This window comes from Geotrypetes seraphini, chromosome 5 (genome assembly GCF_902459505.1).
Source record: "Geotrypetes seraphini chromosome 5, aGeoSer1.1, whole genome shotgun sequence".
NCBI classification, from domain to species: Eukaryota; Metazoa; Chordata; class Amphibia; order Gymnophiona; family Dermophiidae; genus Geotrypetes; species Geotrypetes seraphini.
In genome coordinates this window covers 256,245,356-256,261,026 of record NC_047088.1, presented here as the reverse complement: position 1 = coordinate 256,261,026, position 15,671 = coordinate 256,245,356, and the positions used below count along the sequence as shown (strand labels likewise).

General features: G+C 40.9%; 1 protein-coding gene across 5 annotated transcripts in view; it reads right to left on the bottom strand.

Annotated features, from left to right (window-relative positions):
- The window catches only part of CNTNAP5 (contactin associated protein family member 5), an 885,931-nt gene that overhangs the window by 141,259 nt on the left and 729,001 nt on the right, over positions 1 to 15,671 (bottom strand). For all 5 annotated transcript variants that reach the window (XM_033947244.1, XM_033947242.1, XM_033947241.1 and 2 more), the window contains one exon: positions 1,471 to 1,627. In XM_033947244.1, the coding sequence (XP_033803135.1) occupies positions 1,471 to 1,627 (157 nt within the window). The remainder of the gene's footprint in view (positions 1 to 1,470; positions 1,628 to 15,671) is intronic.

The following is a 15,671-nucleotide window of genomic DNA, read 5'->3' as shown; positions in this document are numbered from 1 at the left end:
AAGATGTCGGCTGGATATTAAGGAATCTAAGCCCTTCTAGCACTGTCAGAGTTCCTGTATTATATAAAGCCTGTAAGAAGTATTGTATAAATCTCAGCATGCACCATAGGTTCTGAAAATCACTCTGTATTGGGGTCAAATGCTACAACATGCAAGAACAAAACACTTCCATAACAGAGCAACAATCCTTCCTGGGAACGAAATGTCGCATTTTCTAAGCAAATTTTTTTTTATTTATGATTATTTGTTTTCTTTCCACATGGCTGCTACTATTTTAATGTCTGCATGTTATCTGAAGGATAATGTGAGAGGAAATTATGGTATTAACTCCAGGGCTTTAGAGGAGAGTTTTCATTTCCAACAATTGATCAGGGGTCTGAATTTGGGTCACAGGAGACATAGAGGTGGACATATAGCATTTATCACTCTCTAGAAAATTAAATGTGGATATCGCAGGCCAGCCAATATTTCAGAATTTAGATACATTTTCAACAAGCTGTTCTCTGTTTAGAAGTATCATCTTAAAATTGGTAATTTAAAACGCAATTGGTAGAAATCTGCACAAAGAAAAAACACTTATGGGTAATACTGACTACTTTTGAAGACACACAGTGCCTCCTTCAAGATGAGCACAAATAGCTTTTCAGCTAGATTTACCATAATCCTTTTGTACCTTCATGGAATTCATCTTGGATTACAATAGAAAAGGCACAAACCACGTCAACATGAATAAATATAGACCGAGGTAATCTTTATCCCCCCTAAAAAGGGGGAAAAAGGTTGCACTCAAATTTAATCTGAACTCGCTTCAGTCTTGGAAGGTGACTGTGGGAGTAAAGTTGCCTAGTGGTTACGAGGAGGTGCTGAAAAGTCCTCAACCCAACCAAGAAGAGAATGACGGGGATACGGTTTAATCAATGATCTGAAACAATGTCAAAACATAGAATTTTGTTTCTGCAAATTGGCACTTAACGGAATAAGATCTAATCTAATCTAATCCTTAGATTTGTATACCGCATCATCTCCACGTTCGTAGAGCTCGACGCGGTTTACAATAGGAGAAATAGGAAGGAACTACAACAGAGGGTTAGAGGTAGAAGTGTGAAGAAAATTTAGAGGACTTGGGATGCCAAGATAGAAGAGTTTCCTTGATTCCTAAGTTGGAGGGAGACTTACATTTTTTGAGAAAAGCCAGGTTTTCAGATGTTTGCGGAAAACTTGCAGAGAGCTCAAGTTCCGAAGAGGGGAGGTAAGGTTGTTCCAGAGCTCAGTGATTTTGAAGTGGCAAAATAACGCTCAGAATTGAGGACACTGGTTGGTTGGGCTGGTAACTTTTCAGCACTCCCTCATAAAGCTGCTGTCTCAGCAGCCTGAGGTTGCGAGTTCAATCCCAGCTTGCTCCTTTTAACTCTGGTCAATTGTAAAACCCTCGGCAACTATAAAAAGAGCTTCGATAGACCAAAGGATTACCATTCATTTCTGTCTGCATCACAGTTGCAGAAATGTCTCATGTCCAGGCAGCTCTCCTCCAATCCACAAGAACATTGCTGTACTTCAGGAATGGATCCTCCCCAATAAACATGCTTTTCATTGGCTCGTCCAACCCACCACGTAAATGGTGCCCCGTCTAGAGGAAGAAAATCAAAGACACTAAGCAAAAGATGAATTGAAATTCACAGCTCATTAACCTGAAGGATTTCATGAAAAATTACTACTGTGTTTTTCTTAAAGATATTTGGAAAACAACACGCTGTATCCCCAAGCCACATCTCACAAAAACACATAAATCACGGTATATCTAATGACAATCTACTGGAATGTACTGAAGGAAAAAAAAAAAACAACTAATGGAAATTGTCAGCAATTGTTTCAGATTTCTAAAATATCACTGAGGTAAAACACAACTGAATAAAAGGGGGCTTGGATAAAAGGATGATTATTTAGAAATAACCTGTGTATAGATCTCAGTATATACTTTGAGAATGTGCACAGAACAGACATTTCAGGTTTATTTTTCCTTTATTTTAGTTCCCCCTCCCCCTTAATTTTGTTACATGCTATTTTTAATTAAAAAAAACTATTTAACAGCCATTTTGGGCCGTATTCTATATATCACAACCTTTAAATTGGCGCCAACTAGAACTGCGCTTAATAGTGCACCTAAACTTAGGCGGGACTTAGACATCCAAACTAAGTAGTTAATGAGCGATTTAAGGGTCTTAACAAGCGATAATTGGCAGATGGGCGCCCTGAGGATGTGGACGCGAGCTTCGAGATGCGTCCACAATTCAGTAGGCACCCTGCGGGAAAAACTGCATCTAACCATATAGGCGTGGGCGGGATGTAGGTGTGGCATGGGAGAGGCTTCAATGTGGATGTCTCTTGTCTCATTAACATATATTTGGGTGCCCTAGTGTGTCCATCTAATGCGGAAATTGTAGGCAATTGAAAAGCTGTTCTACTTGTAAGCATAGTTTGGGCTTTAGATAGGCGTGAGTTCTATGGATGGAATTTAGGTGGGCTTTGGACGTCCTCAATGTGATCTTTTAAATAGGGTTCATGGATTTTATTTTTACTTTATTTAGCTCAAAATACATTTAATAAGCCACCCCATAAACAGGGCACATCAATACAAACATATCGCATGTCAAACCTACTAGTTTTCTGGCCAAACAGCAATGTTATTTGCTAATTACAGCACATGAAAAACACAGCTTTATGATTCTTCCTAAAAAGCTACCCTTTTTTTCTCACTGAAGACTGCTCCAATTAGCTCATTCTTCAAAGAGATGCAACCACATGACATAAATATATATATTGTATAGATAACTTCATTTGAAAAAGGGTAAAAACAGAAAAAACAGATGCAGACCTTAGCATAGCTTCTAGTTCATTGCAAATGGAGGTGTGCAGCTGCACAACGATGACCTCATTATGAGATTATCAAGGTGCACCTGTAAGGTAGAAGGCCACAATTAAAATAGAAATATGTGTTCTAGTAAGGTGTCTCTGATTGCCCTGTGATATCATAGCCTAGTGATATGTTAAGGTACCTGAAAGAAAGTAGCTCTGGCTCGATGGTTTAAAGCGCTGCTTTCATTGTCCAAAAGTCAGGGGTTCAAATCCCCCCCCCAACTCATCTCCAGTAATTTTAACAGCTTCTTATTTGCTCTCATAAGAGACTATAGATGGTGGACACTGGCATTTTCAACAGCACTCAGCCGTATGCAGGCAAATTATTTAGATCTTCACATGACTAGAATATCCTAAGCTCTCATGGTAGGAACCCCAGACTCAAAGGAAGCAGCTGTGGCTCAGTGGGTAAAGGCATCTCTTCCATTCTCTGAAGGGCATTGGTTCCAATCCCAAGGATGGTTGGATCCCCAACACATGTTCCATTTTTTTGCGACAATCTGCCATTTAGGTGCATCTTGATGAGGTCATAATGAGGTCAAGATTGTGCATCTGATACATCCATTTGCTCTCAATTACAAGCTATTGTGGTAGGAATTTTTTTTATGCAATATACAAAGAGGGCAAAAGGTATAAGAGTTTTATGAAAACATCAGAGGTCTTGGACAAGTGTTGAAGGCACATGTTTTGATATGTATCCTAAAGAAATTACTAGTTGTAAATCAAGCTTGGTTTTAGAATTGGGGGTGTTGTGTAATGCCTGCGATGTGTGTGTGGGGGGTAGGGGGTCATGATGACATAACTAGCTGCTCGTTAACATTTATGGCATGAGCAACAATCCCAACTTGATGCTCGCACCAGCATCGGCTCTTCCTCTGACATCACTTCCTGGACCCGCGCCCAGGAAGTGATGTCAGAGGAAGAGCCGACGCTGGCGCGAGCAGCTGGTTGAGGTTACTGCTCACACTATGAACGTTAATGAGGTACAGGGAAGGGCACATGCATGGCAGGGGAGTGTGGGGAAGAAGTGGATGGGGAGGCATAGAAGAGGAGGGCGGGGCACCACTGCCCCTGGCGCCTCTCGCCCTCACTATGCCACTGATTGGAGCCCATAGAAATCTGCCTGACACTGGTCTATCTGTCCAGGCACAGTCAGAGCATAGACTGTAGAAGTCTACACGACACTGATCTTGTTTTCCAACTACTGAAGATGAATCTGTCCAGCCATGATCAGGGCACAGACCAGAGAAGACTGACTCAGCATTGGCTTTCCTTCTTAATTACTGATGTTGCCATCTAAACACCGCTAGGCTTGTTTAGTTCTATGCCTTTGTGTTTATCGCATGCATTCTTGATTTCCATTACTGTTTTCATCTCCAGCACCTCCAGAAGAACATTCCAGACATCTACCACTTTCTCTGTGGAAAAAGTACCTCTTGACGTTATTCCTGAGTTGAACCTCTTGCAATCATTCATGCTCTCTAGATCTACCACCTTCCCTCCTCACAATTGCAGGTATAGCTAGTTCGGCTTTTAGGATCATGTGCACTTATTACTTGTGAATTCTTTAGATCTTCATGTCATGAAGTACAATCCACTGGAAACAAATTTTTCTCCCTATATCATCTCATCTTCTGGCAGAACCTTTGCTTTCTGAACTGATGCAAAGGTCGTGGTGGTGTTGGTGGTGTGCAACCATAAATATTCATTTTGTTTAGTTCCCTGTTTCATTTATGGGAGTTTTGATTTTAGGCTCCTTTTACATATCAATATTGGTATTTATTAAATTTTGGTAGGCTTTTACTGCAATAATGTCATTTTGAATTTGCAGAAAGACAATTGAGCATTAGATACATCTGGAATGTGTTGATTTTAAGGAAAGTCCAAAGATTTACTGAAAGGTCTTAGGTTTTGAAGATTTGAGCAGCTTTACTTGCCAGTCATTAATGCTCATGAACAAGATGGAACAGACTAATAGGAGGTGGCCTAAGGGATCTCGCCAATCGGAATCTTAGGCCACTCCCAGTGCATCCCAGAATGCACTGCGAGAGAGGCCTAAGATTCTGGTTACTCAGGTGCATGGGTCAATCAGGGTCTTAGGCCACTCCCTGGTCCATCCCACGATGCACCAGGAAGGGGCAGGCCCGCCATTCTAGTGAAGGTGGGCCAGTCGGCTGGAGGCAGGAAGGATACCTTCGGCTGGCCATCTCAATAAGGTAGAAGGGTTCCGTGGGGGCTTTGGATGGGTTTGGGGGGTTCTGGGTGGGCTACTTTTTGGTGTGTGTGGGGGTCCGGCAAGAGGGATTGGGGATGGGGGGAGTTCTGGTAGGAGGCATTTTGCTTGCCTACATTTCAGGTGCCTATTGCGGGCTTAGGGAGGCACATAGGGCCGCCTAAGCTCACCTAAGGCCACTTCTAGGTGAAACCACGCCTAGTCTTAGACAAGCTTAGGCGGCCCTACGCACCTCCCTAGGCTCACGAGGCGCCTACAATATAGGCGGCCTGCAAGGGATAATTTTTTAAAAAACATGCGTTCCGATTGGTAATAAGCCAGCAGTAGGCCACCTAAAATTGGGACGCCATTTATAGAATTTGCCCCTATGTGTCCACTCGCCATCAATTCTTTATTCCAAGCTTTTTATTTTGAAATATTTTCATAAGGCGTTTAAACTTTGTTCAAATCTTTGTACTTAACTTAATGGTCACAAGGTCGGGGAACTTCAAGACAACATGATTTGCCCGAAGCTTTCTCAAGGCTCTTCCCCTGAAAATAGGTCACCATCTCAACGGACCATTTTCTCCATTGAAGAGCTATGTATTGAACGTATTTTATTGCTGCTATACTCATAGAGCCTTATCATTTGCCGTGCTACTGTCCCCAGTCCCCAAAACATGTATCCGGCCTTTCATGCATTCATAAGAATTATCTCACGGTTGTTGCACATCGTTCTTGACCTGTTGTTTGGTATGTCTGCTGGACCGTGAACGTGTAACTTGGTTGCTAACCTACTACTGTGTATGTAATCTTGTAACCCATTCTGGGCTCTGTTGGGAGGACGGGCTAAAAAATTTGACTTAATAAATATATTGTCCCAGAGTGTGGTGCAGGGGTACCCTGTGGCCATGTGGATTGAAGCCCACATTGTCCCCTGTGACGCCAATTGGTCTCCCATTGCCCCAGGCACATTCAATAGATTGTGAGCCCACTGGGATAGACAGGAAAAAAATGCTTGAGTACCTGAATAAATTCATGTAAACTCTGAGCTCTCCTGGGAGAATGGTACAGAAAATTGAATAAATAAATACAATAGTTACATATTGTAATAAAGCTGTAATTCATAGGAAGAATAATTAACTTCAATATTCAAATATCCCAAAATCAACTGGGAAGGATTACCCAGGATTAACTTTTTGTTTCCCCCAAAGAGACCATCAAACAGCTTAATCCCTAAAATTAAAAAGTTTGATCCGAAATACACAAGGAAAAACAACAAACCCTTTCGTCTGGCTCCGATACCTAATGTGGCTCGAATTTTAGAAATATGCAAGTGATCAACATATATTAGCGAAAGCCTAGATCTCACTAATCAACATAAACCGAAATGCACAGTCAACCATGTCAATCCTAATTATACAAAACCAACAGTATTGTTTATAGTGCTCTCTACAAATGTGAAGAAAGTTAATTATGGCTGTATCTAATTAACATAGGCAAAAATAAGATGAACGCTCCATGTTTTGGCTCAGACTGCTTTATTAACTTAGATGAATCCATTTCATAAGGTTTGAAATTAGCAAAACAAATACTTAGCTTGTACTTTGAAATCTGTATGTTTTGTGTAATGAAACGGAGAAAATGTGCAAAGCGTCCACGGCAAATATTGCTACAATCTGAAAAAGAAGAATGGGAAAGGAGCACTTTCTTTTGCATCTCAAATCCGCTGTGGTATCAGGAGATTTGCTTAAGCAACATGGATCAGAAAAGATACGTTGTCCCGTCTAATCAGTGTCTGAAATCGGAGACATAGGAGAGGTGCTGAAAAGTTCTCAGCCCAACCAAGAAGGTAATGAGCAGATGTTGTAGTTTGAGCGGATAGCATAGCTGGTTTTAAGAAAGGTTTGGAGAAGTCCATAGTCTGTTATTGAGAAAGACATGGGGGAAGCCACTGCTTGCCCTGGATCGGTAGCAAGGAATGTTGCTACTCTTTGAGATTCTAGAATCTTTTTACTCTCTGGGATTCTGGAATCTTGCTATTCTTTGAGATTCTGTATGGAATGTTGCTACTCTTTGGGGTTCTAGAATCTTGTTACTCTCTGGGATTCTGGAATCTTGCTATTCTTTGAGATTCTGTATGGAATGTTGCTACTCTTTGGGGTTCTAGAATCTTGTTACTCTCTGGGATTCTGGAATCTTGCTATTCTTTGAGATTCTGTATGGAATGTTGCTACTCTTTGGGGTTCTAGAATCTTGTTACTCTCTAGGATTCTAGAATCTTGCTATTCTTTGAGATTCTGTATGGAATGTTGCTAATCTTTGGGGGTTCTAGAATCTTCTTACTCTCTGGGATTCCGGAATCTTGCTATTCTTTGAGATTCTGTATGGAATGTTGCTACTCTTTGGGGGTTCTAGAATCTTGTTACTCTCTGGGATTCTGGAATCTTGCTATTCTTTGAGATTTTATATGGAATGTTGCTACTGTTTGGGGTTCTAGAATCTTGTTACTCTCTGGGATTCCGGAATGTTGCTATTCTTTGAGATTCTGTATGGAATGTTGCTACTTTTTGGGGTTCTAGAATCTTGTTACTCTCTGGGATTCTGGAATCTTGCTAGTCTTTGAGATTCTGTATGGAATGTTGCTACTCTTTGGGGTTCTAGAATCTTCTTACTCTCTGGGATTCCGGAATCTTGCTATTCTTTGAGAATCTGTATGGAACGTTGCTACTCTTTGGGGGGTTCTAGAATCTTGTTACTCTCTTGGATTCCAGAATCTTGCTATTCTTTGAGATTCTGTATGGAATGTTGCTACTCTTTGGGGGTTCTAGAATCTTGTTACTCTCTGGGATTCCGGAATCTTGCTATTCTTTGAGATTTTATATGGAATGTTGCTACTCTTTGGGGTTCTAGAATCTTGTTACTCTCTGGGATTCCGGAATGTTGCTATTCTTTGAGATTCTGTATGGAATGTTGCTACTCTTTGGGGTTCTAGAATCTTGTTACTCTCTGGGATTCTGGAATCTTGCTAGTCTTTGAGATTCTGTATGGAATGTTGCTACTCTTTGGGGTTCTAGAATCTTCTTACTCTCTGGGATTCCGGAATCTTGCTATTCTTTGAGAATCTGTATGGAACGTTGCTACTCTTTGGGGGGTTCTAGAATCTTGTTACTCTCTGGGATTCCGGAATCTTGCTATTCTTTGAGATTTTATATGGAATGTTGCTACTCTTTGGGGTTCTAGAATCTTGTTACTCTCTGGGATTCCGGAATGTTGCTATTCTTTAAGATTCTGTATGGAATGTTGCAACTCTTTGGGTTTTGACCAGGTACTAGTGACCTTGATTGGTCACCGTGAAACGAGCTACTGGGCTTGATGGACCATTGGTCTGACCTAGTAAGGCCATTCTTATTTTCTTATGACCTGGAGCCATAAAACTTACAAGTTATTCCATAATACTTACAAGTATTTCCTGGTGTCACCGTGTAGTTTCACCCCTAAGTTCACCCCTAAGTTCAACACACTTTGCACACCGTGTCTGAAGTTTCTGTAACCCTTGAAAAAAATACTCTGTCTGGTCACTGAAATACTCCTCTCCTGCTGCAATCGCCTCTGAATCACTTGACAGTTGTCCACCTTTCAAACTCTTTTTGAGGTTTAGAAATGGAGCAAGCAGAAGTATAGTAAAGGAAGGTGTCAGACTACCCTGGGCACTGCCTTAGTTGGTGGCGCTGAGTCACGCCTACTAGCGCCTAACTTAATTGCTTTAATTGGCTTTAATCGGTGCAGTAATTAACCACATAATTTAAAACCAATTAAAAACGTGTTAAATAAATAGGCACCTGCCAGAGTAGGCACCCGAATCGCACCTAAGGCATGGCGGCTAGCGATACCTAAGGTCAAAGTAGGTGTGGTTAGCTTTGGACGATTCTCCCAAAAACCTGGGCCCTGGTAATGTAGGACTTTTAAACTCTGGCCTATATTATTGGTGCCTAATTTTCTTCTTAGGCGCTGGTAGCCACGATTCTGTTAATGACATCTAAGCACAATTGACAAGCGGTCGGTGCCATTTTTTTCTAGTCACCGGCTGATTTAGGTGTCGCTTACAGAATCTGCTTCCACTCAATTGGAATGTGTCACAATAGAGGTTATAACTAGCGTGACCATTTTTTTTTCCCTTCAAAACGGGACATCTGCTGCTGAATAGTTTTTAAATAAAAGGAACTGCGACAATATTTCAGCCGGTTTATTCCACTTCTGTAGATCTGGAGCATCTTTATCAAAGTGGCCGAAAAAAACCAACAAAATACCAATGCTGACAAACAGTCCAAAATTCAATGATTGGTAATATAAAGTATGTATTATGTTATATAATCTCCAAACCTGGGCCTACGAACAATGTGAAAAATGCACCGCCGGCTTAGTCCATAAATAAAACAAATGAATCAACAAACCAATAAACAAAAGCAATAGTCAGTATGGGCCTAGTATGCCCTCGAATTAACCAATAGCCCCAGGCGATTTTAATTAAGTGATAAACACTTAGGCATTAGCCTAAATAAATCCTGCCCTGTACATCATCATATTAAAAAAAAAACCAAAAAACCCACCAAAGAATAGTGATAATACAATCCACAAAAAAATTACTCCCATTGGGATGAATATGATCTCGGGGTGCTCTGTTGTACAGGGTTCACAGTCATAAGTGCGCGGGACAAAGGCGCGCCAACATTTGAGAGCAGGCAATTGAGCGCAAGACGGAAGCACGCCGCCGTAAAAGTTGATATTAAAGGCCCCCCCACACTTAATAGTGTTTGCGCTGCTGTTGGGGGTTTTAGGGAGTTGTAACCCCCCATTATAGAGGAAACTTAACTTTTTCCCTATTTTTTAGGTGAAAAGTTAAGTTTTCTGTATAATGTGGAGGGTTACACCCCTCCCCCCACACCCCCAATACCCCCCAATGGCAGCGCAAAACCCCCCCCACACACACACACATCCTCCGTCCTTTAAAATAAACTTTTATGGCGGCCCTATGGGAGTAATTTTATAACAGGGAACCTAGCTTTGAAGGCCAAAATAGCACCTATTTCGAGGGTACTTTAATTGTTTAACATATGTTTTTATTGAGATGCAAGAGAAGAATCAACTTTGACATTCAAGTTGAGCCTCCAATATAAACTTAAGAAGAAATTAGAACTGACATATTGACCAAAGGGATTTAAGGCCCCTTTTGCAAAGACATAGTAGCGAGTATTGGCAAGGCAAATGCAATGCGACCTATAGGAACTGAACGGGCTATGTCTTGTTTGCCGCGTGGGACTCGCTACCGCGCTTTGCAAAAGGGGCCCTTAATTATCAAGAAAGATGCTTTGATAAAGATGCTCCAGATCTATAGAAGTGGAATAAACCGACTGAAATATTGTCGCAGTTCCTTTTATTTAAAAACTATTCAGCAGTTATGAGGAGCCCACTATCTTTGCGTACCTCTGTATTTCCCTCCCGTTGCACCGGCAGATTTATTTACAGTGGCAATCACAGTTTTCTTGCCTCATTTCCCAAAGCTTCTCACTCCCTTCGCCTGCACAGACCAGCAGTGGAAGCATAATGAGATGAATTTGCCAAGATAAAACTCCCGTGCCACGCAAAGCCTCTGACAATTAGATGTGGTTAACAGAAGTAGTCTTAGAGGGCTTCACTCAACAGAACGAGTCAATTATAGGACTCCTCAAGTGATGTGCCAAGTTACTGGATCGGAGTAAAATTACATATAAATGTTTTCATCTTAATTATATTGCTCTGTAAAAAAAAAAAAAAAAGTTAGATCTCTTGGTATTTTCTAAACAAAACCTAGTCTAGTGCCCTCTTGAGGCTCATGGAGAGATTCTACAGTATTACCTTAGAGTAGAGGTCTGCACGGGAACGGGGATCGCGGGAATCCCCCCTAACACACGGGACTCCCTTGGGGACCCCTCTCTGGCCCACGGGACTCCCACGGGAACCCCCTTCTAACTAACGGGACTCCCACGGAGATGGAAGGCTTTGGAAGCAGGGTTCGTCCATATAATATAATATAATGGACACGTCAGCCTTAGTAAAAGAGGGGGTTTATAAGTTAATTACCTGAACAGAAAACAAAAAAAGGGTTCCACCAAAGAGATTCCACAAGGAAAACAGCAAAAGAAACTGTGGGATTGATGATCCTGTCAGAAGTAATTGTTGCTTTTTATGGGGACGGGCAGGGATGGAGGTAATTCTTTGCGGGGATGGGTGGGGAGGAGAGGATCCTGGCGGGGACGGGTGGGATTTCTGTCCCCGCGCAACTCTCTACCTTAGAGTTCTTTTGCAGTATCATGATAGGAAAAATATATATCCAGAAGTAAGGTAGATTGAGGAACAGATTGCGCTGGACCATGTGGTGCATAATCATGTTTGTTTACCACAAATAACACAAAGATTGTTTATGTATCTTCTCAAAGGCAGAACAATGCCTTCCACCAGATTAGCTATTATCACAGTGGTCTCTCTTTAGTCAGCACGGTGTATAATTATCCTGGACTCTGTTGTTATCAACTGCAGCACAAAAGAGCTCAAGAAATATAGGAAAGGCCAAGCAGAGTAACATAGAAACATAGAAATAGACGGCAGATAAGGGCCACGGCCCACCAAGTCTGCCCACCCCAATAACCCTCCCCTACCTTTCTCTGTGAAGAGATCCCACGTGGCGATCCCATTTTGACTTAAAATCAGGCACGCTCCTGGCCTCGACCACCTGCAGTGGAAGATCATTCCAGTGATCAACCACCCTCTCGGTGAAGAAGTATTTCCTGGTGTCACCGTGTAGTTTCCCGCCCCTGATTTTCCACGGATGCCCTCTTGTTGCCGTGGGGCCTTTGAAAAAGAAGATGTCCTCTTCCACCTCGATACGGCCCGTGAGATATTTGAACGTCTCGATCATGTCTCCCCTCTCTCTGCGTTCCTCGAGGGAATATAGCTGCAATTTTTTCAGCCTTTCCTCATACGGGAGATCCTTGAGTCCCGAGACCATCCGGGTGGCCATACGCTGGACCGACTCAAGTCTCAGCACATCTTTGCGGTAATGCGGCCTCCAAACGGGGAGTACGCGGCATCTAAACAGTACTTGCTGAATTAAGACTGGTTGCATAGAGCAGTATGGACCCCTGTTAAGTTAAATAAGTTGGATAATTCTAAAACTAATAGATGTTGACACTGTCGACATTGGATCATTTGCAGCTTTACTGTCCACTAATGCAAACATTTTGGAAATCTATTTGGGATCAAATAAACAAATTATTGGAGAATCCTGTGGCTTTAACATATGACACGGTGTTATTTGGTACAATGTTAAGAGCTAAAAGTCAAACTTCCTCTCACGACAATAAACTTCTTTTGATAATGACAGGGGGTTTCTATGCAACCGATTTTGAGAAATTGGAAAAACTGGGACAAGTTGAACTACAGTTTTTGGTGGGAATCGTTGTGTCAAATTATTTTTTTTTTAATACTTTATTCATTTCATATCTTAAATCAAGTACAATAAATAAAAATATCAGTTTCACTTTCAAATACACTTGACATCTTATAAATAACCCTTATAAAATATAATATCCCTTTTTCTTATATAATTATGAAAAATATATTCTTCTATTATAATCAAAAAATATCCCCCCTCCCCCCCTTATTTTCTTAAACTTTTTAATTCAGGGAAGAATAATTTTTAATCTTTACAAAAATCCATCAATGGCCTCCACACATCCTTAAATTTGTTATAATTCCCTTTTTGGACCGCCAATGCCCTTTCCATTTTGTATATATGACAAACAGAATTCCACCAGAAACAATAATTAAGACCACTCCAATTTTTCCAATTGGAAGTGATCTGTTGAATGGCAATCCCAGTTAAAATTAAAAATAATTTGTTATTATTAGATGATATTGGTTTCTTCGCTCTCATTTCTACACCAAATAAAACTGTGTCATAAGATAACGCCACATGATTTTATAACAGGGAGTTAATTTGATTCCATATTGATTTCTACTTGTGTCATATTTTTAAAATGGAGCGGGTGTTGGCTGTAGAACATGGAAATTTTAAGAAATTTTTGAGGATTTGGGAACCATTGATAAGTTATTGTAAGGATTGATTTTATTTCTGGTCATTTCATTATACACTTCCAGAGATGTGGGGGTGGGGGGGGGGGAATCACAGGACAATTCTAACCTGATTATGTGTAATGGATTATTAATTTGGGGGTGGGGGAGTTAAAGTGATTGTTTGGTGTATATATATATTAATTAAAAGTGCTTTTACTGTAACATTTGTGTAAATAACTGTTATGCACTATGATTGTTTGAAACTTAAAAAAGATTTATTTTAAAAAAAGACTGTTTGGGGGGGAATGTCCAGTATAATCACTTTGATTTTCAGAAGTATTAGTTATAAGCAAGAAAAAATCTGGCCACGTTTCTGAGATTTCCTTGGTGAATGTGCATAACATACAATAGCTACACAGGATCCATTGTATTCATAATCTGCTTCATGCATATTTATTAGAGTACCCTAAAACCCAGCTCCCTGGAACTGGTAAACGTGCACGATAAAATAAGCAGTAACATGTTCAGACAATACATATTTTCACCATGGGCGGCGGAACAGGGGCGGCCACGGGGGCCCTGGACCTCCCAAAGATTGGCGGTTGCTCAGAAGGGATGGCTCTCCCACCTCCTCCTTGGCCGGGTGAGACTGATGAGAACTTTTCAGGACCCCCTTGTACTATTTAATAATAATAATAACAACTTTATTCTTCTATACCGCCATTCCAGGAAGTTCTAGGCGATTTACACTAAGAGAAACTGGACGGTCAGCGAAGTACAATCGCTCAATAAAAATACAAGTTACAATCTTAAAAACTCCTAAGTTAGGTAATGAATTTGTCAAACAGAGTGGACTTGACTAATTTTCGAAAAGAATAAGACATAGCTTGATGGATACATTCACCTAACCAAAACTGCAGTTTGCCTGCTTGAAACGCTAGTGTCCTGTCTCAGAAAGACTTATATCGACAAGCATTTACCTTGGGCTAGGCAAATAAATGAAATCTTCTAGTTTCCCTCAGTGGCTTGTATAACTCAAAGTGGGGGGAAAGATAAGTTGGAGACAATCCCATTATCAATTTAAAACAGATACAGGCAAATTTGAATAATACTCTTGCTTCTAAAGGTAACCAATGCAGGAGACGATAGTATGGGCTAACATGATCATTCTTTTTTAAACCAAAGATCAATCGAACAGCCGTATTCTTGATTATCCTCAATCTCCTTACGATTTGAGTTTCTGTCAGGTACTTGTAAACTGGATTGGCCACAGCTGAGGACAGGATACTGGGCTATTCTTATGGTGAGCCAGTCATTGTAACATCACTGATGAGGTTGGCTCTTAGGCATTGGTGGAATGAGGCATTATGATGTCACAATACCAGCTCTGGAATGTTGCTACGAGGGGGTGCTGAAAAGTTCTCAGTCCAACCAAGAAGAGAATGACGTGGATATGGTTCAATCAATGAGCTGAAACAATGTCAAAACAGAGAATTTCATTTCTGCAAATTGGCACTTAACAAAATAAGATCACACTCTTTTCAGCTATGCTGGTAAAATAACGCTCAGAAATTAGGAAGTTGGTTGGTTGGGCTGAGAAATTTTCAGCATCCCCTCATATGTAATAAAAGTGAGCCAAGTATAGGACAATCGAGCCATTGTGACATCACTGATGAGGTTGGCTCTTATTGGTGGAATGAGGCATTATGACATCACAAGCTCAGCTCTGGAATGTTGCTATGAGGGGGGTGCACAAAAGTTCTCAGCCCAACCAAGAAGAGAATGAGGTGGATCTGGTTCAATCAATGAGCTCAAACAATGTCAAAACAGAATTTCGTTTCTGCAACTTAACGAAATAAGATAACACTCTTCTCAGCTACAGTGAGAGAAAAAAACCCATTCAGAATATAGAAAGTTGGTTGGTTGGGCTGAGAACTTTTCATCACCCCCTCGTACTATTTGGGTTTCTGTTAGGTACTTGTAACCTGGATTGACCGCAGTTGGAGACAGGATATTAGGTTAGACCCGCTATGGCTATCTTATATTCTTATGTGAGCCACGTATAGGACAATCGAGCCATTGTGACATCACTGATGAGGTTGGCTCTTATTGGTGGAATGAGGCATTATGACATCACAAGCTCAGCTCTGGAATGTTGCTATGAGGGGGGTGCTCAAAAGTTCTCAGCCCAACCAAGAAGAGAATGACGTGAATATGGTTCAATCAATGAGCTGAAACAATGTCAAAATAGAGAATTTCGTTTCTGCAAATTGGCACTTAACGAAATAAGATGACACTCTTTTCAGCTACAGAATTTAGGAAGTTGGTTGGTTGGGCTGAGAACTTTTCAGCAACCCCTTGCAATAGAGTCATTTTAGATTCTAGCAGATATGCAGAAAAATAAAATAAAATAAACCCCCCCATCAATAAATAA